The following is a 25,163-nucleotide window of genomic DNA, read 5'->3' as shown; positions in this document are numbered from 1 at the left end:
GAACTCCTGACCTCAGGTGATCCACCCACCTCAGCCTCCCAAAGTGCTAGGATTACAGGTGTGAGCCACCATGCCCAGCTAGATCAGTAGCATTAAGCAAAGTTAAAAAGATTACTTTAGTTTTCTATCATTCAGTTAACTCTCATTCTATTTTATATTCACGAACATTCCAGCTCTTCATAAGAGTTTTAAAAGTTGTTTATTCTAATGTTACAATTTCCAAAGTTACTAGAAACCTGCATTTAAGAACACCTGCTAGAGTTCTATAGTTAATTATAAACCACCTTCTAAAGAGGATAAATCAAGACAATAATTGTCTGTGGATGATAAAATGTTTTAGGACAGCCACTATTAAAGCCACAATTAATAAGGAAACTTGGTTACTTCTGTGGCACACAAAATTTTACATAACAATTAAAATTATTAATGACATACACTAAGTTATGTTAGAATTATAGGCATTTCCCATAATTTGGAACATACACCAATAACACATTTATGCAAATATAGTCCAAAGAAAGCAAAACACCATTTTACATTTGATAATATATGGTTTTTATACCAAGTAAGCCAAATTTCACCTTTACATTAGTGTACTATTAATGTTAAACCCAATTTTTAATAAAATCTTATAGACCTATTTACTCAATTTTAGTGTTTAACCATAAGTTAAGATTCTTATAAACCTTTATAACCCTTGACATTTTTTTGTGAAAGAGCAGATCAGTGCTCTAAGAAAAACCTGTTGTACTTTTATTCTAAAATTTAATTCATGGAAAAACTGAATAATATGCTTTTAACTTTAGCCAGTATGTTCACACACAGAATCTCTTACAATTAATTTTTATAAACCTTTCACAATTTATTTAAACCTTTAGATTTTTTTCTTAAAACAATGCTTTATTAGGCAGAAAAAAATTTCACTGTCCCATGATTTCTTATAATCTTTCATCAAAAAAACATTTTACTTTCTTTACACATTGCATGTAAAATTGTTGTAGTAGTTTCAATAACATGTTATAATGTTAACTCTTAGCAACTTTTATTTTTGATGAAAACCTTGGTAATTTTAATTATGCACTGGGTATGGAGCCTGATTAGGACACACCAGGCAGAAGTGCAGATACTGTCCCCAGCCTTACCTAGCTGTAAAGCAGGCAAGTTGTACAGTAAGAGTCATAGCGGCATTTTATGAAGTGTTTAGGAGACCTAACAACCTTTGAATTATACAACATTTCTTGCATAAATTCCCTTTCACAAATTTTTTCACGACTTACACACCAGTTGAGACCCTTTAACTTTCTGACTTGCCCTAAACATCTCTCCTTTTAAACAACCAGGACAAGAATTTACCATACAAGATTCTTTCTTGTATCAAATGTCTTTTTAAATAATCTTCTTTGTATAGCTAGGGGGCATGGCTAATTCCACATGTCCCCAGGCCTTATCTAGAATTTAGTGGCTTTAAGGTAGGTAAATTAAAAAGTTTTTTAAAGTTAAAGAAGAAGTTTATGATCTTGAAGCATTTAGCAGATTTCATATCTGACTTGAACAAGTCAGACTAAATGTTTTTATCAATCATTTTTAAAACTTTTTATTTCCCAGATATTACTAAAGTTACATGAACTAAAAGGCCTTACAGTTTTCATTTTGCTTTTAAATTTTGATTTAAGCACTTATTTTTGTTTAAGCCAATTAATTAGAGCTCCTTTATATAAACACCACACACAACACATATGTAGTTACACAGAAAGGCAAAAGATTACAGTAGTTGTAAGATTTTTCATTTGCCAGTTTTTAACGTTTCTGAATTGAATTACTGGCTAAAATTTAGGATGGAGCCCTTGGAAGAACAGGGCCAGGAAAGAGGTCTCTCTTGCCTCCTGTTTTTCCCAAGAAGTTAAGGCTGTCAGAGCTTGAATATCCACTTTAATTAAATTGATTTTAACCATAGAGTCTTTAATAAAGTCCTTTTAGACTTTTTTATGCCAAGTGGCTGATATTTTTGGATTTTGAATTTTATCAAAGGTAACCTCCCAGGTATTTAGAGAAAGGAAAATTTAAGACAGTCCGCAAAGGAGAATAGAATAGATAAGGTCATGCAGATATTAAACCAGAAATAACTTACTTCCCAGTTGGTGAATTGAACCTGGAGCGGCACTGTGAAAGTACAAAACCTTAGCTATTGAGCTATAGCACAGGGAAATCTCTATTTCCTTTTCCAGAGGAGTCTACAGTAGTTCATTTTGAGCTTGCAAAGGCTTTTAACTATTTAATATGAATCTTACAGCTAACTATGGCATGAACCCTAAAATTCCTGTTCCCTGGAAGGCAGAGACCAGGAGAAAGTACCACCATGTGGTTAAAAGGTCAGGCTCCCAAGGGCATAAAACAGGGTGGAGACATCATCCAGTTTTTTTGTGTTAGGAACCTGTATGCAAGTTTGTTACTGACCAGCTTGCTTGGTTGTCTTGAAAAGCGGGCATACAGTTGTTCTAAGCCTGTGTTTTATCCTGAAGTATCCCGCGACGCAGAAAAACTAATTCATAGCACAAAATACACCAGCTTAAGACTAGCCTTAGAATTCTTTTTTCTCCCCCCCAATTTTTAGATGGAGTTTTGCTCTTGTTGCCCAGGCTGGAGTGCAATGACACGACCTTGGCTCTGCAACCTCTGCCCCCCAGGTTCAAGCAATTCTCCTGCCTCAACCTCCCAAGTAGCTGGGATTACAGGCATGCACCACTATGCCTGGCTAATATTGTATTTTTAGTAGATACCAGGTTTCACCATGTTGGTCAGGCTGGTCTCGAGTTCCTGACCTCAGGTGATCCACTTGCCTCGGCCTCCCAAGGTGCTGGGATTACAGGCGTAAGCTACCGTACACAGCCGACTAGCCTTAGAATTATTTTGCACATTAATCAAACCTTTACAGAGGAGATAAACACTTGTTTTTTTTTTTTTTTTTTTAAACCATTCAACAGTTTGCACAGAGTGAGAGAAGCCAGAAATCTGACTGGAAGAAATTCTTACCCTTTTGTCATGCCAGGCTTCTGGATTCCCTTTCCCTGAGTGGCCCTAGTGATGCAGCTTGCAGCACCATTTCCCTGGGGTCCAAGCTGCATCATAAAAGAATTTTTTTTTATTCTGGCCAGAGCAGAATACCTGTGATAAAACATAGACATTAGCCACTCAGCTTAGCACCCAATATCAAACTGGCAAGGCTTACATTTGCCCTCAGATGAGCCCCGTTACCTTTAATCCAACCTCCAACTTGGAGTTTCAACACGTCGTCTCTGGGCAAGTTGGTTGCCCTGAGTAACAGAAAAGAAAGGAAAGGAAAAGTAGAGAAGGAAAGTATTGCCTGTAGCAGGGTGGAGAAGGTGAAGAGCTTAGGGAGGCCAGATGAAAGACCCAATCACTGCAGCCAACAGTGAAAAGGTCAGGTAGCCATTTGTTGCAAAGGGACGTTTTCCAGCAGCCTCATCAGCTCTCTAGGTTTCCCCTTTTAGGGAGGAAAAGCTCCTCTTGTCCCACGATCTTGTACATGCCAAACCCTGTCTCATCCTTAGCCATCAGCAAGGGTGCAAGGCAGATTTATCCAAAGAGAATAGCAGTTAACATCCCATAGTGCCAAACCTGTTCTTAGCCAAGAGGGACTTACTGAGAGGGGCATTTCACCCCCTAAATCTGAGAAGGGACTTTAACCCTCCTAAGTAGGGCCTCTAACCCAAGGCCAATCAAGCGTCCTTGCCTTTCGTTAAGAGAGGCCTCTAATCCACTCTGTCTTAGAAGAGACCCTAACTCCGGTAAGTTGGGCCTTTAACCCAATGCTATTCTTTACCTGGGTATCCCACCACTTACCCAAAGTCGTCCAATCAGTGCTGCTATCTATTTCCTTTGTGTCAGAGCATCTCCTCAGTATTGTCCCTTTTGTGGTTCATGAAAAAGATGTTACCAGACCCCACCACTTACCCAAAGTTAGCTTTTGAGTCAGGGGTTTCCACAGTATAGTCACTTCTGTGGTCTCCAGAAAGATGTTACAGGACCCCACCTCTTACCCAAAGGTAGCCATTGGGTCAGGGTTTTCGAATTCTAGTCCCTTTGTGGTCACCAGAAAGATGTTACAGGACAGGGGTCCTGATCCAGACCCCAAGAGAGAGTTTTTGGATCTCATGCGAGAAATAATTCAGGGCGAGTCCACAGCGCAAAGTGAAAGCAAGTTTATTAAGAAAGTAAAGGAATAAAAGAGTGGCTACTCCATAGAGAGAGTAGCCCTGAGGGCTGCTGGGTGCCCATTTTTATGGTTATTTCTTGATCATATGATAAACAATAGTGGATTATTCATGCCTCTTTTTTTTTTAGACCATGTAGGGTAACTTTCTGATGTTGCTATGGCATTTGTAAACTGTCTTGGTGCTAGTGGGTGTGCAGCAATGAGGATGACCAGAGGTCACTCTTGCCGCCATTTTGGTTTGGGTGGGTTTTAGCCGTCTCCTTTATTGCAGCCTTTTATCAGCAGTGTCTTTATGACCTGTATTTTGTGCTGACTTCCTGTCTCATTCAAATGCCTTAACCTTCTGGGAATGCAGCCCAGCAGATTTCAGCCACATTTTACCTAGCTCTATTTAAGATGGAGTTTCTCTGGTTCACACACCTGTGACAGAATGAGACCAAGAGGTAGGCAGTGGTCACAGTGGAGACTGAGATAAGTGGGCAGATTCTGGGACTATTTGAGAGGTAGAATTCACAAGGACTTGGGATGAACTCGATATGGAGAGTATGGCAGAGGAGTGGTTTCATACTCGCACACCTTGATGCATTGTGGTGTCCTTCACTGAAATAGCTAGCATTGGAAGAGCAGGCTTTGTTGGGGTTTGCTGTGAGACTAGGAGGGGTAGGGGCAGCATGAGCTTGGTTTTCTGCCTGTTAATTTGAGATGGCTTTGCTAGATCTAAACTAAGTGGTCAAATAGTCACTTGTATTTGCTTGCCTGGAGTTTAGAGGGGAGAATAAGAGCTGGAAATGTAAATTTAGGCGTCATCTACATATATATTAATTGAAACTTCTAGCATGGATGAATGAAAAGAGAGATAGACCTAAGACTGGATGGACATGGAAAACCTTTGTGGATGGAGTATCCTACAGGAGAAGTAGGTTCCTCAGTGTGAGTGGAGTTCAGTTTGGGGTGTAATGAAGGCAGAGATTACTTGAGAGATGTCTCTCAAGTATGAATGAAGAAGTCTTTTTTTTTTCTTTTCTTTTTTTTTGAGATGGTGTCTCACTGTCGCCCATGTTCATCCAGGGATACAGTCTCAGCTCACGGCAGCCTCAGCTTCCCAGGCTCAAGCTATTCTCCCACTTCAGCCTCCTGAGTAGCTGGGGCTACAAGCATGTGCCACCACACTCAGCTAAGTTTTGTATATTTTAGTAGGGATGGGGTTTCACCATGTTGCCCAGGCTGGTCTCAAACTCCTGGGCTCAAGCAGTCTGTCTGCTTTGGCCTCCCAAAGTACTAGGATTATAGGCGTGAGCCAGCACACCCAGCCAAAAAGTCTTATAAGTAGTAGTATGATAGTTTTGAGTCTGTACTGTGTCTATTTTATGGGTTTGTATTCCCCAGTCCATACACAATGCCTGACACGACACATAGCAAATACTCAATGAATAATTTGTGGAATGGGTGAGAATACATGGGAACATTTAAAGATCTGGACTGAAATTCTGTACTCTTGCCCTGCCAAGGAGCCCCTTCTTCAGGTGTCTGCTAAAACAAGTTTTTGTCTATATACAGAAATTTATTCAGTAAAAATCACCAAGTTAGATGTTCTCAACCTGCTGATGTGTTTTATTTAAGTGACAGATGTGGAATTATTGCATACATTTTGTTCGATGACCTAGTCAGAAAGAAAACCTATTATCAACATTTCCCAATTGCTAGTCACCATACTGCTAGGTAATGGGTTGGTAGATACACACTGGAGGCCCTACTCTGTGTCACGACACATGCGAAGCACTTCAAATGTATTATTTTATTCTTTATAACATCTCTGTAAGTTATAGATGATAACCTTTTTTTACAGGAGAGAAACTGAGGATCAGGAAGTTATCTTACTTTCTGAGGTTTTTTTGGACCTCACTTTCTTGAGGGGTTTTGGAGAAAAGAAAAATATATATATTTTTTTGAGACAGAGTCTTGCTCTTTTGCCCAGACTGAGTGCAGTGGTACGATCTCAGCTCACTGCAACCTCCGCTTCCTGGGTTCAGGCAATTCCCCTGCCTCAGCCTCCTGAGTAGCTGGGACTACAAACATGTGCCACCACACCTAGCTAGTTTTTATATTTTCAGTAGAGACGGGATTTCACCATGTTGGTCAGGCTGGTCTCGAACTCCTCACCTTGTGATCCACCTGCCTTGGCCTCCCAGAGTGCTAGGATTACAGGTGTGAGCCACCACGCCCAGCCAAAAATGGAAATCTTGATCGTCTTAAAAATGTTTTCTCTGGTTTCAGAGAGATCAACTTCTGAGTTGCAATCCTCATGATCTTTTTTTTCCTTGCTAATGCCTGACACACTCTTAATATTGATTGTCCCATCAAAATAAACACCAAAGCCCAAGTCATGAGAGTTCTGGACCCTTAAAAATCATGTGCTCTTTTATTTTTCATTAAAAAAAAACAAAAACAACAAGCATTTATCTATCTGGTCATCATACTTAAGTGTGTTATACATTTTCTGAGAATGAGTGAATTTTTATGAGTATGTAAATCAAACATGCCAGATCACATTTGGTAGAAATCTGGGATGCTTCCTGGAATGTTCCTGAATTTTCACATATGAATTAAATGCCATCTATATATGGGCTATAGGCTTCTGTCACTTTGTGAAAGCTATATTGGCCTTTGAACATAAAATTAATATTGGTTAAACCAATGAAATAAATTTTTTAATGGAAAATTTTAACCTCATTTGATGAAATATGAATAAGTAAAAGTTGTACTCATTGAAGATTTGGAGATATGATGTATATGTCATATATATTCTGCCCTGTAGACCCCCACCCCCCACCTCTCTTGGCAGTAGGCTCTATTTTGCATCCATTCATTGTTCAAATTTCCAATTCTCTTGGCAACTTCATGGTCCCATGAAAGTGACTCCTCTTTTTATGCCAACCCAACTCTAAGTCTCTTCCTCTGGATCCAGTTATCCTGTACTTTTCATTGTTCTTTTGATCATTCCTCTTTCTCTGATGGTGACTCAGAAAGAAGACTTTTAGGTCTCTCTGCCTCGTGCTGTCTACCATGGTACTGTGTGATAGTTAATTCAGCTTCTGGGTAATCAGCAGCTTAAGAGCAGTAGAAGAAATCTTAGCAAAGCAAGAATCTTTCTTCATGCAGGCACTGTGCAATAAATTCAATCATTCAAACCTTATAAGACCCTTATGCAGTAGATATGCCTATTTCCTTCATAATTCCAGAACTCGGTAGAGAAAATGACCACTTAGGAACCAGGGGATGTAAGTGAGGCTTACAATACCCAGGGTCTCCAGGACAAGTGATTCTCTGTGTGACAGGCTAAGAGATTTCCCTGCATTCTTCATACTGCTTCATATTTCTAAGTTGTACACAATAAAAATATGCTACCCTTATCAAAAATAAATATTTGATAAAGAAAGGAAATAAAGGTCTTATATATACTCAGGATATTTGGAAAGTATAGAAAATTAGAAGGAAAAGAGTGCTTGTGACTTAAATGTGTGTGTAACCTTAAGAAACCCATTTGGTGCATTTATTTCTAGTCTTTTCATGTGTGACAATTGAAAATTGTTACATAGTATAATCATTTCTCACTGTTTTTTCTCCATAAAAAGTGAGATGCCAGTATTTATATCTTGATGAGCTATAAAAATTCCCCTTTCATCCTCACCTCTCCCTAAGCTGCCTTCTCCTAGTCTTCAATTACAATCTCTGACACATGTGCATTGCCTAGAAAGCCCTATTTGGCTAATAGATATCATTGTGAAAAGCAAGAACACGAAAAGAAAAGCTTATTACTTCCCCTCTTCTCGTTAACACATACCTCATTAATAATACCCTTTGCTGATTGGGCGTGGTGGCTCACGCCTGTAATCCCAGCACTTTGGGAGGCTGAGGCGGGTGGATCACTTGATGTCAGGAGTTCCAGACCAGCCTGGCCAACATGGTGAAACCCTGTCTCTACTAAAAATACAAAAATTAGCCAGGTGTAGTGGCAGGTGCCTATAATCCCAGCTACTCAGGAGGCTGAGGCAGGAGAATTGCTTGAACCCAGCAGGCAGAGATTGCAGTCAGCTGAGATCGTGCCATTGCACTCCAGCCTGGGCAACAGAGCAAGACTCTATCTCAAAAAATAAAAATAAAAAATAAATAAAAAATAATACCCTTTGCTTTTTTCATAGAGTGATTCAATCTACATATTCATATCTTCATTCATTCAATAAATATTTGTTAAGTACCTTCTAAATGCCAGTCATTTTACTCTTCAGTAAGCATGGAGACATAATAGAATACTTGCTCTTTGGAGCAAAGAGGTGGAAATAGGAAAAAGAGCAGCAATATGATGAGTGATATGCAGAAATATTGACCAAGTTCTGTAAGACCACAAAGGAGGCTGGACACAGTGGCTCATGCCTATAAACCCAGCACTTTGGGAGGTCGAAGCGGGCGGATCACAAAGTCAGGAGTTCAAGACCAGCCTGGCAAATACAGTGAAGCCCTGTCTCTACTAAAAATACAAAAATTAGCTGGGCATGATGGTACACGCCTATAGTCGCAACCACTCAGGAGGCTAAGGCAGAAGAATCTATTAAACCCGGGAGGCAGAGGTTGCAGTGAGCCAAGATTGTGCCACTGCACTCTAGCCTGGGCAACAGAGCTAGACTTTGTTTCCAAAAAAAAAAAAGACTAGGGCCGGGCGCGGTGGCTCAAGCCTGTAATCCCAGCACTTTGGGAGGCCGAGGCGGGTGGATCACGAGGTCAAGAGATCGAGACCATCCTGGTCAACATGGTGAAACCCCGTCTCTACTAAAAATACAAAAAATTAGCTGGGCATGATGGTGCGTGCCTGTAATCCCAGCTACTCAGGAGGCTGAGGCAGGAGAATTGCCTGAACCCAGGAGGCGGAGGTTGCGGTGAGCCGAGATCGCGCCATTGCACTCCAGCCTGGATAAAATGCGAAAGCCTCTTTCCACAAAAAAAAAAAAAAAAAAAAAAAAAAAGACCACAAAGGAGAATTGCTTGAATTTCGGAGATCCAAGTGATTCTCCTAGAAAAATCAAGGAAAGCTGTTTTCGGATAAGAAAATGGAGCCCAAAGAGATTTGGGCTAAGAATTTGAGTTAGCATTAAAACCAGATGTGACTGCAAAATCCCTCTTCTTTCCACCAGACTATGTCATGGGAAGGTGCTCCTGTTTTCATCATGTTGTAAACTCAGATGTCTGTATTTGGGAGATTTCCTGAGGCAGGGACTAGAGCTGCCCCCTTTTTTTCTCTCCCCATTTTAAAGGCCACCAGTTTCTTATTTGATCAAAGAATAATGGACTGGAAGTGGGGAGACCAGAGTTTTTGAAACCAGCTTTGCCTCTGTTTAATTGGATGATCATGAGCATGTTATTCTTCTTTTCTCTGCCTCCATTCCCCATCTGTAAAAGCAAGGAGGTTGAACTGATTCTAATTTTTTATAAGTAATGTGTCATGATTTCCTCCTTCTAATCAAAGTATGTCACATTTCTATAGGGATTTGGGTTCCTGGGTGCCTCAGGAAGTCTTGATACCATGGCTTTGGCAGAGGAATGGATGGGGGTCAAGAGGGACAGCTCTTGCCTGTCTGGATTTGAATCTCAGCCCCATCACTTACATGCTGTTTAATCTTTTTTTATTTTTTTTTGAGACGGAGTTTCGCTCTTGTTACCCAGGCTGGACTGCAATGGCGTGATCTCGGCTCACCGCAACCTCCGCCTCCTGGGTTCAGGCAATTCTCCTGCCTCGGCCTCCTGAGTAGCTGGGATTACAGGCACGCGCCACCATGCCCAGCTGATTTTTTGTAGTTTTAGTAGAGACGGGGTTTCACCGTGTTGACCAGGATGGTCTCGATCTCTTGACCTCGTGATCCACCCGCCTCGGCCTCCCAAAGTGCTGGGATTACAGGCGTGAGCCACCGCGCCCGGCCTACATGCTGTTTAATCTTAAGCCATCTAATCCCATTGAGGCTCAGGTATCTAATATGTAAAATAGAAATAATAAATGATTCATCTACAAAGTTGGTGTGAAATTTCAGTGAGCTTATATATTTAAGCCACTTTGCAGAGTCTGTCTCATAGTACTCAATAAATGTAGCTAATGATACTACTGGTATTGTACTAGTACTAATTTGGAGTCCTGACGCTGTTTCGGGAGTCAAAATGTAATAGTATCTTCTTTTACCAATTTTTTTTGTTTGTTTTTTTGTTTTTGTTTGTTTTTTGTTTGTTTTTGTTTTTGTTTTTGTTTTTGAGAGAGAGTGTCTCACTCTGTCACCCAAGCTGGAGTACAGTGGCGTGATCTTGGCTCACGGCAACCTCCGCCTCCTGGGTTCAAGCAGTTCTCCTGCCTCAGCCTCACAAGTAGCTGAGACTACAGGTGTGTGCCACCATGCCTGGCTAATTTTTTGTATTTTTAGTAGAGATAGGGTTTCACTGTGTTAGCCAGGATGGTCTTAATCTCCTGACCTCATGATCCACTCACCTCAGCCTCCCAAAGTTCTGGGATTATAGGCTTGAGCCACTGCGCCTGGCCATGATTCCTTTATCAAAGCACAAAGGAACTGATATGTCCATGTGTAAAATATAGAATTTTAGTCATTATCTCCTCAGATATTCAATTAAGGGGTCAGAGGAGCTGGAGCACTGTTTGTTGCCAGACTTTACTGATGACCCGGAAGAGGCTTCCATTAATCTTGTATAATATGGCAGGAATCAGTCTTCTTTTCCTTACTGTGTTCCCAGTGCTCAGGACAGGCCACAGCACAGGGGGGCACTTTACAGATGTGCTTTGAGTGAAATGAATGATTTCATACTTTGTATTTAAAAAGTAGAGAGAATAATAGCACTTGGCAGTGAAGTGATCTGAGATTCACCTTCGAATCTCAGATCTTAGCCTATGACATTTGTTGAATTTGTTTTGAAAGGATTTGGGGGTGTCCCATAGCAATCAAAGCAGAATTCTTCTATCATCATTGTTGGACTTTCGGCTTTGATTAATAGGCTTTTTATTTGCCCCTGAACCTCTGTGGTGCTGGAGAATCAAACATTCCTCAGGTTGATTTACATGGCAGTAAATTATCTGTGCTGTCAGTTGCTTGTTCCATTGTGTCTGCCCTGTTCATAAAACCCTGGGGGCTCAGTGACCCCAAGGCTGGAGCACAGTGGATATGTTAACTCCAGTTACAAATGTGTGTGCATAGAACATGCTGCTCAGATGCATTGTTGCACTAATACTCATTCACAATTTATTTTTAAGGATTGGTGTAACTATAAGTTAGTTTTCATAGGACTTTGGGTGAGGTAACTATTAGTTACCTTCCCATTTGTTTTTTACTTCCGTTACATGCCAGACACTATGTATGTTATCTCATCTAATCTTTACAACCCCTAAGGGGCAATTATACCCTTTTTATAGAAGTGGAAACTGAAACTCGAGGCGAAGCTTATTCTCTGAAATCACATAGCCCATGAGCTATGGAGCTGAAATTTGAACTCTTTCTGACCACAGAGCTCTTAACCAATATACCATGACACTTGTCTCATCCAAAGTGCTTTCTTTTGCTTCTATAATTGTTTTGTGTTTAAGTTAGTACCCTGTTGCAGTCGAAAGTTTCCCATACCATTCAGAGATGAATTTTAAATATCTTAACAGCATTGTAAATACCTGAAATATAAAGTGACAAACATAGCTAGATTACTTTCTTTTTATCAATCCATTTAGCAAATTTACAGCTTCCATTAATTTTAATCTGTCCTTATTACCTGTTTTTTTATAATAAATATCTCTTAGCATGACAGAGTCACTGAGTATAGATCACCTGAAGTAGGTTCCCTCTCTCTAAATAAGCAGAGTTGCAGCTAAAGATTTGTGAATTAATTGGGAAAATTGCAAATCAGGTAGTCAGTGAAATAATTCATTGTCACATCCAATCAATAAACTTGGTAAATCAACTCATTTAATTCAAAAAATGATCTATATAGATCAAGCAACCAATTAAACAATTAGCATACACTTTGCAATTAATTAATTTAAGCATCAATCATGTAATTAAAACTCCAAATTTAAGCTGCAGAATTGAGAATTCTACTGCCTTGTGAACTATTGGGTTCCTGCTCCTGAAGCTAGCATACTTCTGAAGCTCACAGATTTGCAATTTCACAATTCAACTTTGGAGCAGTTGCATTGATGTGCTTTTACACTGTCTGTATGTTGGTATAGTTTCCCAACCTCTTTGAACAGATCAACCTTTTACTTCCTCCTATATATTAATTCTAAACTGGGCAAGGCTGGAATCTAGGGGTACCGTCTGGACGCTCTAGGGAGTGGGAAATGTGCAGGAGTAGTCCAGAGGGCCAGGTATCTGTGTTAGGATTAATCAGGTCATTGCTTTTACTTTGTTAAGGATCTATGGTGTTTGAAGTCAGATCCTTGTACCAACTGAATTAGATACTCTTTAGAGAAGGGAAGAACTGTATGCATTGTCTTGGTTACCTTGAGAATTTCTCCTGGTCTAGAGCACAGATACATATTTTTGTATTTTAATTTTATTTTTTGATACAGGGTCTTACTCTGTTGCCCAGGCTGGAGTGCAATAGCACTATCATAGCTCACTGCAGCCTCAACCTCATGGGCTCAAGTGATCCTCCCACCTCAGCCTCCTGGGTAGCTGGAACTACAGGCGTGCACCACCACATCTAGCTAATTTTTGTATTTTTAGCAGAGACAGAGTTTCACCATGTTGCCCAGCTAGTCTTGAACTCCTGGGATCAAGTGATCTGCCTGCCTCAAACTCCCAAAGTGCTGGGATTACAGGCATGAGCCACTGTATCCGGCCAGATATTTTCTTAATCCTAACCATAAATCAGAAGCCTCTGACCCCTGCCTTCCCTGAGGCCAAATAGTCTTTCCCCCTTTATAGTTTTGCTTATATCTGTGTCATATATATATATATATATATATATATATATATAAAAATAGCTACATTAGGGCTCAGTGAATGTTGCAAGAATAAAGTATCATGAAGACCCTCCTTTCACATCATTTTTCTCCCCTTTGCATTGCCATGTGTATTCTCCCTATCAAATGAAGTAGGATTTGGGGTTTCTTACTGTGTCACCAGGGTTGGTATAAAGAAAATCAGTCTCCTCAGGTTGCTTGCTCTACACCATACCCTCTGGTCTTCTTGTCTCTTCCCTACTCTGTTATTCACTCACCTTTTTGGTTTTCCTTTCAGTGACAATGTCAGTGCCTACTGCCTGCATATTGCTGAGGATGATGGGGAGGTGGACACAGATTTCCCCCCGCTGGATTCCAATGAGCCCATTCATAAATTTGGCTTCAGTACTTTGGCCTTGGTTGAAAAGTACTCATCTCCTGGTCTGACATCCAAAGAGTCACTCTTTGTTCGAATGTGAGTACTGACTCTGTTATTTCTCTCAGTATCTCATCCCTAGCATTTTGGATCTGATTTTGGTTTTGTTCATCAAATAAATGATATTTGGCATCTGGAGAGTCCACTGGTAATAATGATAACTTCCAGAGAGATGTTGAGGACGGCATTCGCATTGTATTTCATGCCTCTGCACCTAGGCTACACAGACTGCTTTGCAATGGCACATTGTGTAAAGCAGATCTCTGAATGGCATGTCTAGAGCCAGGCCTCTGGAAACACTGGTGCACTTGGAGCCTGTGAAGCCAAACTTCTGGGTTTGCCGCCTTCTCTGCGAGGAATACACAGTCAATAAAATGTGCATTGTGGCCACTTCTCTTTTGCGACTTAAAATACTTTCTCTCCAACTTTGTTCAGACCAAATTTGATCTTCCCTGTCAGTTGCCTGCCTTTAGACTAAGCACATGTCTTAAACTTTTTTTGTGCCTTTCTCAGAAAAGCATGTGTAAGTGCATAAAATAAAATCCACTGGAATATGGAAGTATTCTGTTATTTAAAGTTATCAGATTATTGAACAAATTCATGATCTAGTAATATGTGGGGCTTTACTAGTAGATTAAACAACAAGATCCAGCTGCGTACCTAACAGTAACTCCTGAAGCTTGTTGTTTCAAAGCGGTGATGAGTGTAAATGGTACTTGAGAAATCTGCAATAGCTGTAATGTGCTGTGGTGTCAGCTGTGATTTCTGTTCATGACAGTCACTGGCATTGCTGATTCTACTGTGATTCTACTTATAATTCAAGGAAATGCAAAATATCAGAAGTTAGTGAAAATTAAAATGTAGTTTTTGTCCATTCAAGTCTATAGAGCTCCTGAGTTTTATCCACATGTTCCAGTTGTTAACGGAAAACCTGCTGCATTTGGACTTTTCTCTCAAACCTAAGCTTTTTTTAACCTAGGCCTCAGCAGTCCTTCTGGCCATCTCCTGGGAACAATAGCGATCCCTTTGGCACCCCCTGCTGTTAGTAACCAGCAAATTCACTGTTCGAAAGAGGGATTGCTTTAGAAGACATTGTCTCTCTAAACATATTGCCTTTGTTTGAGATTGTTACAGAAAATAGGGTTGTGCTACATATAATACATGAGTATTTTGGGTCTTTCTACCCTTGAGCAAAGAAAGAATACCTGAGTGGCTGAGGTTAAGCAGGGGAGTGGGCTCTTAGGCTTTCTTGGTGGCCGTTTCATCTGTAATACGAGGTCAAGTTTGGGATATATGACTGCAGAGTTTCCTGCTTTTTTATTTCAGAGATACTAAAATAACTTTAAAGAATATTTAAAATAATTGAAAAGTTAGCTAATGATGCTTCCATCTTAATATAGGTATTTTAATCTTGTATAATAATAATCGTGTATATATTATACAGTTTCACTTGTAGCATACATATATTTTGTGTTATTTTTACTTAACATTAAATTAGGCTGGGCGCAGTGGCTCATGCCTGTAATCCCAACACTTTGGAAGGCCAAGGCGGGCAGATCATTTGAGGTCAGGAGTTCAAAACCAGCCTGGCCAACGTGGTGAAACCCTGTCTCTACTAAAAATACAAAAATCAGCTGGGCACGGTGGTGGGCACCTGTAATCCCAGCTACTCAGGGGGCTGAGGCAGGAGAATCACTTGAACCTGGGAGGCGGAGGTTGCAGTAAGTCAAGATTATACCATTGCACTCTAGCCCGGGTGACAGACCAAGACTCTGTCTCAAAAATAAATAAATAAATAAATAATAAATGTTTCAGTATTTGTTTTTAATTCCTACAGTCTATATTTATTGCATGTTAGAGATCTAGACAAAGACAGCACTACCCTCATGGAGCTTATTCTAGTGGTAAGACAGTTGTCAAATAAAATGTAATAAGCAGTATAAAAGAAAAGTGTATGGGGCGCAGTGGAAGCTGATCACAGAATATTTAGATTGCTTCTTTGTGTGGTCTTAGTAAGTAATTTGATGATGACAGTCATTATCTATATACCTTTTACTATGTTGAACAACTTCCTTAGAATTTTGCCCTGTAAGTAGGATTATTGGTCAGAGAGTAGAAACATCTTTAGACTCACTTTTTATTGACAAATAACCCTCTGAAAGATGTCCTAAGTTATAATGCTACCAACAGAATTTCTGAAATCATTTTTTATTGTTTTACCATTACAAGGTATTAGAGGTTTTTTTTTCCTACTTTAAAAAATGTACACAGTGGCATTTCAATAGTTTTTACTTGCACTTTTATTATTAATATAATGACTAGAACTTTTTCTGCATAAATATTAACACATGATCATAGCAGTCTTTTGAACCAAAAGTCCTTTTTTAAAGCAAGAGGCTTTAAATCACTGAGTTTTCAATAGAGTGGAGTGGGGCTAGGATTTGTATACCTTTCCAGGAGGGACATCTAAGACTATCCAGTGTCTCACTATGAACCCTGCTTTCTGGAGAATAGGAGGAGGGAGAAGGCAGAAAGTAACAACTGCTTTAAACTTAATACTTTTTTTTTTTCATCAGAATTACTCCCATCCCTGTGTTCCTACCCCCTGACACATACATAGCCCAGTCAATCCTTTTTCTGTTTTGAAATTCAAGAGCATTTATTTGATGTGTCTGGAGTGTTTCTGAAAACGTGAGGTAAAGTGAAATCTTTATATGTGAGCATTAAGAACAAAAGTGTCAATAAATTTTCTTTTTCTCAGTTGTCTGATGAAATAGTACAGATTACTGACCATTTGCCTTGTGTGTATTTTCTTGGTTCAGCAACCTCTTATTCGCCTTTCTGGTCTATATTCTAAGTTACTAAAGCTTCTCCTGCAAATGCAGAACAGAGCGGACCTTCAGGAGTCTCCAGCGATGTGTCTAAAGTTTCAGAGAAGGAAATCCCAGCAAAATAAATAAAGCTGTAACTCCTCCTCCTCGTCGTCATTTCTCCCCTTTCCTCCTGCATTTGTCTCGTAGTAGAGGAGGGGCAAGAAGTGGCTGGGAATACACTAAGCTGATACAGAAAGAGGGAAGTAGGTTTGACAATAGGGAGTGAGCCAATACTTACTAAGGGCCAACGATGCATATGCTATCTCACTTAATCCCCAAATAGCCCAGTTTTTATGACCAACTTAGAGATGTGGAAACTGGGGCTGAGCAGTATTGTTCTTAGGCCTGGATTTGACCCCATCCCTGACTTTAAAGTCCATGTTCTTTCCAACCCCCTGCTGAGAGGTTGAGGCTGTGGAATCTGGTGTTGGTTTAACCTGTGAATCTCACTGTCTTAAGGCTGACATTCAGCCACTGGTATAGTGCAGTAGGTGAGAGCATGGTGGGCTCTGGAGCCAGACCACTTGGATGCTGATCCTAACCTTGCTGTTACTAGTGTATGTGATCCTGGATGAATGTTTAACTTTTCTGTGGCTCAGTGAAATGGAGATAATAATACCTACCTCACAGATCAGCTATGAGGATTCGATGAATTAATAGATCTAAAGCACTTAGAACAGTGTTTGGCATATGTACGCATCATCTTAGTGTTAGCCACTGTTACTGTCACTATTAATAAACAACCCTTCGAGAGCAAAAACTGAGTTATCTGTGCCCACAATACCCACCATCACTCCATTACTATGATAGATCTGCCACACATATTTCTTGAATGAGTGACTGAGTAGATCTCTTTGCCACTTCTACATTTTTCTTCTTCTCCTACTTTCTGTTTTATAGCAGAGGAGGGGCAGTGTTTAGGTGGACGTTGGCCAGTTGGACTGAAAATGCTGAATTGTTGTAACTTTCAGTGAACATGGGCAGTGGATAAACATTGAGGATCTGCCGACTTTCAAATGAGTCCTCTCATGAGCACACATCCTCTAAGTTAGTAGCAAGACCATTAAGTCCTTGAAGACTAGGAAGGTGCAGTCTTACTGTCTCTGTATCCTTAGCACCCAGCGCAGGGCTTCATGGAGAAGGAATGACCAAATCTTCAGGGGTCTGTGGGCTGCCAGGAGGACACTCGACCCAGCACTATGTCCCACCTTGCTTTCTGAGACCTCTTCCCGTCTTTTACACCTGTTCCTGCCTTTTGAATGCCAGGAAGCCCAGGTCGCCTTCTGACCTTCAGAGGCTCTCACACCACCTATTCTGGGGGCTCCAGGATCATCTTTCCTTCTAAGTGAGGCAGCACAGATTTTGAATTTAGGCAAACCTGGGTTCAAGTTTCAGCTTCACTAGTATCTTACTACATGTGTGAGCTTAGACAATTTTACTTACCTTTGTTAAGTCTTAGTTTCTTCATCTGCAAAATGTGGATAATAGTAACTATCTCATGAAATTGTCATGAGGGAGTTTCTTAAATGTAAGTTATATACAGAACTCTTTTAAAGGGAAATAAATTCTCCCAAAGTCTCAATGCTTATCCAAATGAGTTTTTAAATAATGCTACTTGGATGCATACAAATATAAAGTTCTAGCTATAAAGTTATAATGTTTAGCTATAAATTCAATGTTTTTACACAACGAAAACAAAATTACAAACTAAATACAGATAAAACTATAACATTAATAAAATACAAACTAACAACTTTAATAGATGATGTTTTGCTGAAATTAAACATTGCTGATGTTGAGTGTTAAATGTTTAATTGAGTGTTAAATGTTTTACTTGTCAACTTCAGCCTTTTGATTTTCATATGAGACATCATGATTAACATATTATCCTTTTAAACAGTGTATTTTTAACCACTAGTCCATTATTTTAGTGGGCCAGTTGAATTGTGTCCTCCCACACAAGCATACGAATTTTAAATGTTCTTTACTAGCAAATGCTTGTTTTGGTTTCTTTTGGCAACAGCGTCTTGCTCTGTGGCCTAGTCTGCAGTGCAGTGGTGCAGTCATGGCTCACTGTCGTCCCAAACTCCTGGGCTCAAGGGATCCTCCTGCCTCAGCCTTCCAAGTAGCTGGAACTATAGGCACATGCCACCATGCCCAACTGATTTTTAGTAGAGACAAGGTCACACTGTGTTGCCCAGGCTGGTCCTGAACTCCTAAGCTCAAGCAGTCCTCCTGCCTCAGCCTCCCAAAGTGTTAGGATTACAGATGTGAGCCACTTCTCCTGGCCTAGAAACCTCTACTTTGCGTTTGGCCCACCATGCTTTCTGTTAGTATGACCAATTTGTGGTGGTTTGCTGAGGACTCTCCCTGTTTCAAAACTGGAAGTTCTATATCCATGAGTACCCCCTGGCACTCACCTCCCACCCCTTCCTCCATCCTGAGTAAACTAGATTGGTCACTCTACTAGTCTGTTGCTTGCTGTATATATAAGTGGGCTCTGCCTAGCTGATACTTGTACATAGTGTGACTTGGCACCAAACAGCACAGATTTTTCAGAGACCAACAAGACTGTTCATAGAGATCCTTGTGCCCACTGAATTCTCTCACTCTATTCAGCAAACAAGTTCTGCACGCAGCTTGCAGTAATGCCATTTGACTTTTACTAAATTTTTTAGTGATGTCAAATAACCCTAGCTGCTTATTATTAAATAATAAAATTGTTTATTAATAGTGACAATAACATAACCCACCAAATCCCACCACCTTATCCTAGGGTTGGTAAACTTTTTTTTTTTCTTCTTTTGACCCAGGTTATTGCTCTTTCACCAGGCTGGAGTGTAGTGACATCATCTTGGCTTACTGCAACCTCTGCCTCCCATGTTCAAGCAATCCTCCAACCTCAGCCTCCCCAGTAGCTGGGACTATAGGCATGCGCCACCATGCCCAACTAATTTTTGTATTTTTTGTAGAGACAGCGTTTCACTATGTTGCCCAGGCTGGTCTTGAACTCCTGGACTCAAGTGATCTGCTCACTTCAGCTTCCCAAAGTGCTGGGATTATAAGCTTCAGCCACCACTTCTGGCCCAGCACACTTTTTCTGCAAAGGGTCAGATAGTAAATATTTTAGGCTATGGGCCATAGAGTTTCTGTAACTCAGCATTGCCATTGTAGTGTGTGAGAATAGCTATAGACTACATAGACAAATGGGCATGAGGTAGGTTTGTTGGTCAAATTCCAGCTTTTCCCAATAAGTTTCCTTCTTTCTTTTTTCTTTCTTTCTCCCTTTCTCCCTTTCTTCCTCCCTTCCTTCCTCCCTCCCTCTCTGTTCTCCTCCCTCCCTCCCTCTTCTCCTCCCTCCCTCTTCTCCCTCCCTTCTGTCCTTCTTCCCTCCATCCCTTTCCCTTCCTTCCCTTTCCTTTCTTTCCTTCTTTCCTCCCTCCCTCCTTCCCTCTCTCCCTCTCTGTCTCCCCCTCTCCCCCACCCTCTCTCCCCACTCTCTCTCCCCCCCTTCCCCCTCCCTCTTCCCTATCCTTCTCTCTCTCTTTCCCCCCTCCCCTTCTCCCCCCCTTCTCACCCATCTCTCCCTCTCTCCCTGTCTCCCCCTCTCCCTCTCTCCCTGTCTCCCCCTCTTCCCCCCCCCCTCTCTTTTCTGCCTCAGCCTCCCAAGTAGCTGGGATTACAGGCACCTGCCACCGTGACCAGCTAGTTTTTGTACCTCAGGTGACCCGCCTGCCTCAGCTTCCCAAAATGCTGGGATTACAGGCATGAGCCACCACACCTGGCTTAAGAATTTTTTGGTTCACATTTGTCTAATGTGGGCCGGGTGGCTCTCTCAGGTGTATCTCCTCTAGGCAGTGGCTCAAGGTTCCCCCAGTGGGTTGAAAATGGGGAACATGGAAGATGAGGATTGAGGAGGGGCCTACATCTATATCTGTATCTCATACGCCCCACACACGCACACGGTGACATGCATAAAATATGTGGTGACACATATAATTTTGCTTTCAGTTCAAAGAAAAGCATATATAGATATATATCTATACATCCATATCATACATATATTGATATGTGTAGATAATACATCTATATATGCTTTTCATTAGACTAAAATCAAAATTGTTTTTAATTAAAAAAATCTTTCAGAGACAGTATCTCACTATGCTGCCTAAGCTGGACTGGAACTCTTGGGTTCAAACAGTTCTCCTGAGTAGCTGGAACTAGATGTTCCCATCACCATGAAAAACCGGATTTTTAAATTCTGAAACTTAGTCTGTAAATTCATCTGTGATTCCTGGGGGCTCTTGAATCTCAGGAAATGCTGCTGTGATGATTAATGTTAGCTAAGACTCCTATATGTAGGAAGTGTTACATAGTTACTATTGTTATTTCTATCAGAGATTCTCAGTGGGAATAATTCACATGAAGGTGAGAATGGGGTTTAACCTTTCTTTGAGTTTTTTTATTATATAATTAATATGTGTCCGTTGTAGCAAAATTGGGAAATAGATCTGTTTCTGCATATAAAATAAAGTTTTAAATTTGTCTTCATTCCATCATGCAAAGATAGTGAATTATGTTTTATAATTATTTATATTTTTAAAAGAGGAACTAATTTATTAATAAATGAATTTCTCATTAGAGAAATGTTCTGTGGAGAGCAGGTGAAATTGGATGTCTTCTGATGTTCTGACTAAATCAGGACTGTATCTAGAGCCCTTGGGCCCCAGGAAACCCCTGGGTGTAGCGTTGTTTGAAGAAGGAGAATGGATTATTCTAACAACTTGCAAATTAGGAGCCTGCTAATGGAAACTGCGTCTTTTAGCAAATCTGCAAGTAGAGTCCTAAGCTATCCATTGTTGCTGATTGATTTTGGACAGAGCAAATATGTCTGTAAATGCGAATCCCTAACTTGCTGACTACTTTGAGCCGAAGCAGTAAAGAAGTTTGGCTATCAGGAGTGTCAGAGGGGAGAAGTAGAGAGTGGGAGGAATGGGAAGGTTTTTGGCTGGCCCTTAAAACCAGATAAAGAGCTGGAGCTCAGATGGTGCCCAGCATCTCGGGAAATGCTTCTTGCCGGTAGTGACCAAGCCAAAGGCTACTGTTCCTTTAAACAAAGTAGAACAAGAGAGAAGGAGATCTTGAGTGGGCTAAGTGCGTCTCAAGGTTAGGGACCTGCCTTGTTCATCTCCTTCTCCATTCCCAACACAGGCCTAATTTAGTCAGAATTTGTGAGACTGAATTGAGTTCAGAAGTGACAATGACAAAAACAACTGTGGTAATATCATTACCTTATATGTGTTGACATTAAGGTTTCATGCCAGGATTCTACTCTGGTGTGGGAAAGAAGGGCTTTAAAGGGAAAAAAAAAAAAAAAAAGTCAAGGCCAATAAAATGATCAGAATCTCCTTAGGTAAGAAGTCAGAGCAATTAAACTATCTCCTATATATATATGTTTTCCTTTAAATGCTTGGTTTGTTAGAGGAACATGAGGAAGGAACAGTTCTATCCAAGAGCTGTTTGCATAAGGGGTTATCAGGTAACAGTGGAGGGTCTTAGCCCAGAAGCTGGGCTGCCTTGGGCATTGTGGCTCAGCAAGCTCCCAGAGACTGCCTTGGCTTCTCTTGGCTCTGCAGAAAGGGAAAGGTGAGCTGCTTTTTAAAAGAGGCGTTTCCTCGGTTCATTCATGCTCTTTACTGTCTGCAGGGTTTTCAGAAGAGTGGGGTGCTTTAGTTTACTTTCTTGATAATAAATCCACAGTATACCCCAAGTGACCATACTTTTATTAAAGGGTGCCATTAGCTTGAAGTCTTTCCTTCTGTTATATGCTATTGCCTTGTGGTCTAGAGAATGAAAAAAAACGGGGGGTGGGGACGGCGAGGAGAACATTTTCACACACTCATTCAGTTTCATGCCTCCAGTCGATGCTATCTCATTTATTTCTTTTTTATTATATTTTAAAATTGGCCACACCCCATCAGTAAAATTCCTTATACACAATTCACTTTTATAATATGTAAGCTGAGGATCAGAGACAGGTAGTTACTAACTCAAGGCCACTTTGTTTGGTAAGAGGCAGATCTAAAATAGAATAAGGAATAAAAGAAGATGCTTGTGTTCTTTGTAACCAGGCCTGACAATATGGGTATAAATTATCCTGGTTATTTATTGTTTGCTTGAGTCATCGAGGACCAACTGTGTGTTGTTTCTTTTCATTCTGTTGTATTAGCAAACATTTTCATTGTCCAGATTGTCCTTGTGTGTGGAAATGTAACATATGCAGCCTGTTTAATTTTGTATTTGTAAATCTGACTTGATTTCCTTTTTGGCAACAGCTACTGTCTAGAGAAAAGAAAGGATTTTTCTTTGTGTCTGTTTAAAGTGACAGAAATATTGGAGCAAGTAATAAAGATGGAAAGCATTAATTACACACTTCTAAGAATTTAAAGGTCAGACAAGCTAAATATGTATGTTTTGCTCACTGGAATGTTTTGAAATTGTGCCAGGATTCGCTTTGTTCCTACCATAAAGGCACACATTTTAGATAACCATCAACTCATTTTGTATCTAAAAATTATACCAGATTGTTGCTTTAGTTAATATGTATCTTCAAAGTGAGAGCTCCCATTTCTGAGCCCATGTGATTGGTTTGGTGATGCTTCCCCCTTTGGCCGTGTTTAGTTACTATGTCTCATTTTGATTTCCTCTGTTCTCCCCTCAGCTTATGTCGGAGTCTGTCAGCTGCTGCTATGTACATGTCAGGCTAGTGACTTGGAATGTTTATTAATGCAATGTCAGTCTTGCTGTTGAAAAAACTGTGATGCTTCTCAGAAGGTTGTGATAGAACGAAGCGTTTGATTTCCAGATCCTGTCTGCACTGCATGGTGAATACATTCTCAGATGTTATGCAGTTCACTGACCTGACAGTTATGGAACCCCGCCTGGGACCCCATTTCAGCAGGACATATTTGAACAGAAACAGTTTGCAAAACTTTACACACTTAAACTCCTGCCAAGGCAAACTGTTAGCCACTTGAGTTTGTTATAAATACCCAGTGGCAGTGGTTGGAAGTAGCCCACGGTGTGTTTTATATTCTGAACGGAATGTGAATGTCTTTGCGGTTATATAGAGTAGTAAATAATTGAGTTTGATTAGGGAGAGGGACCTCATTATCCCCCACCTGTGCCCAGCTGGAAGGGGAGGGTCGAAATGAAGCCATTAGCTGTCTCTCTTACTGGCATCTCAAAGAGCTCAAATACATCTGTGTCTTATTTTCTTTTCTGGCACAATCAGTCGAGCAAGCTAAGCAGGCATGACCGGATTTGGCAAGTCCCAAGGACTCTGGCAAAGATACACAAGGAGAAGGCGGAGGGCAGTCATTTTGGCTTCTCACTGCCCATTAGTCTAGCAAGTTATGTTTTTGGAAAATGTCTGTTTTGAAAAAGAGTACTTTGTCCAATGTCAAACATTGCATGCTCCCACAATACGCTTTGATCTTTAAAAAAAATTTTGGTCAGTGTAAGGGGAAACAAAATGTGGCATTCACTCTAGTGTAAACTCTTTTTATGGATAAAGTAACACTCAAAGGACTTATTTTAAAGCAGGCATGCTGCAGTTATTACAAGGCTTTCTCTTGCTCGTATATTTTCATTTTCTACCTTGAAATGCTAGAGAATGAACATGCATGGAATTGGGCCAGAGCAGGTTGGGAACCAGAGTTTGTCCTCATCACTATTGTGAACTGGTCAGGACTGGAGGCTCCAGAACTGCTCTTGGCAGCCTTTTCTCACTTCTGCAAACTGAGACTGTGCCTTTTGAAACCATGACATTCTCCAAGGTCTTTTTAATAATCTTGTATGGTTAGTCTAAGAGTTGGAACATTTATAGTCAAACTGAATTTGTAACACTGGAAGTTGAACGTTTTCCACAGGTTGGGTCAGTGATTCCAGTATGGAAGATGTGTTCTCTGGAAGTCTGTTCTTTCCCTGAGTCCCTAAGACTCTCGTAAGGGGTTAACAAACGCAGACTTTGGAGTCTAGCTGCTCTGGGTTCAAGTCCTGGCTCCTTCAGGACTTATTAGTTGTATAACTTATTAACTTATTCTGTAACTGCAGACAAATGTCTCAACCTTAACAAACCTCAATTTTCTCTATTATCAAATGAGACTGATAATAGCACATACCTTTTCTAGGAGGATTAAGCAAAGTAAGGGCTCAATAAATATTGACAATTATCATTGTCTTATCATTATATATTACTTCATTGTACATATGAAGAAAATGCTTATGGTTATTATATATGAACTGTTGTTTAAGCATTTATCTTTTTTTTTTTTTAACCAATGGCTGGCCTATAAGCATTTATTATATGACAGGTTTTATGGTAAGTACTTTAGAAGTATTTTGCCTTCACAACAATCTTACAATTTAAGAATAATTATCATCCTCATTTTGCAGACGAGGAAATGAAGTTAAAGTGATTATGTTGTTACCCATGAAAGCAGAGCTGGGACTCCAAACCAGGTCACTTTATTCTAGAGCTTACTGGGCTCTGCTGCCTCTGGCACTGCCACTGTCTCTCCTACCTCGGTTTAGAGCTAAACAATGACTGTGTTTTGAGACATCATCCCCACTAGTAAGCCT

The 25,163-nt window shown here is 40.4% G+C and overlaps 1 protein-coding gene across 12 annotated transcripts in view; it reads left to right on the top strand.

Moving 5' to 3' along the window:
- The window catches only part of MAPKAP1 (MAPK associated protein 1), a 267,688-nt gene that overhangs the window by 133,120 nt on the left and 109,405 nt on the right, over positions 1-25,163 (top strand). For all 12 annotated transcript variants that reach the window (XM_032257252.1, XM_032257248.1, XM_032257249.1 and 9 more), the window contains one exon: positions 13,510-13,686. In XM_032257252.1, the coding sequence (XP_032113143.1) occupies positions 13,510-13,686 (177 nt within the window). The remainder of the gene's footprint in view (positions 1-13,509; positions 13,687-25,163) is intronic.

The sequence above is a fragment of the Sapajus apella genome, unplaced genomic scaffold, assembly GCF_009761245.1.
Source record: "Sapajus apella isolate SASKATOON/1434 unplaced genomic scaffold, GSC_monkey_1.0 scaffold97, whole genome shotgun sequence".
Classification (NCBI taxonomy): Eukaryota; Metazoa; Chordata; class Mammalia; order Primates; family Cebidae; genus Sapajus; species Sapajus apella.
The sequence above is the reverse complement of the archived record's forward strand: the minus strand, read 5'-3'. Positions and strand labels throughout refer to the sequence as shown.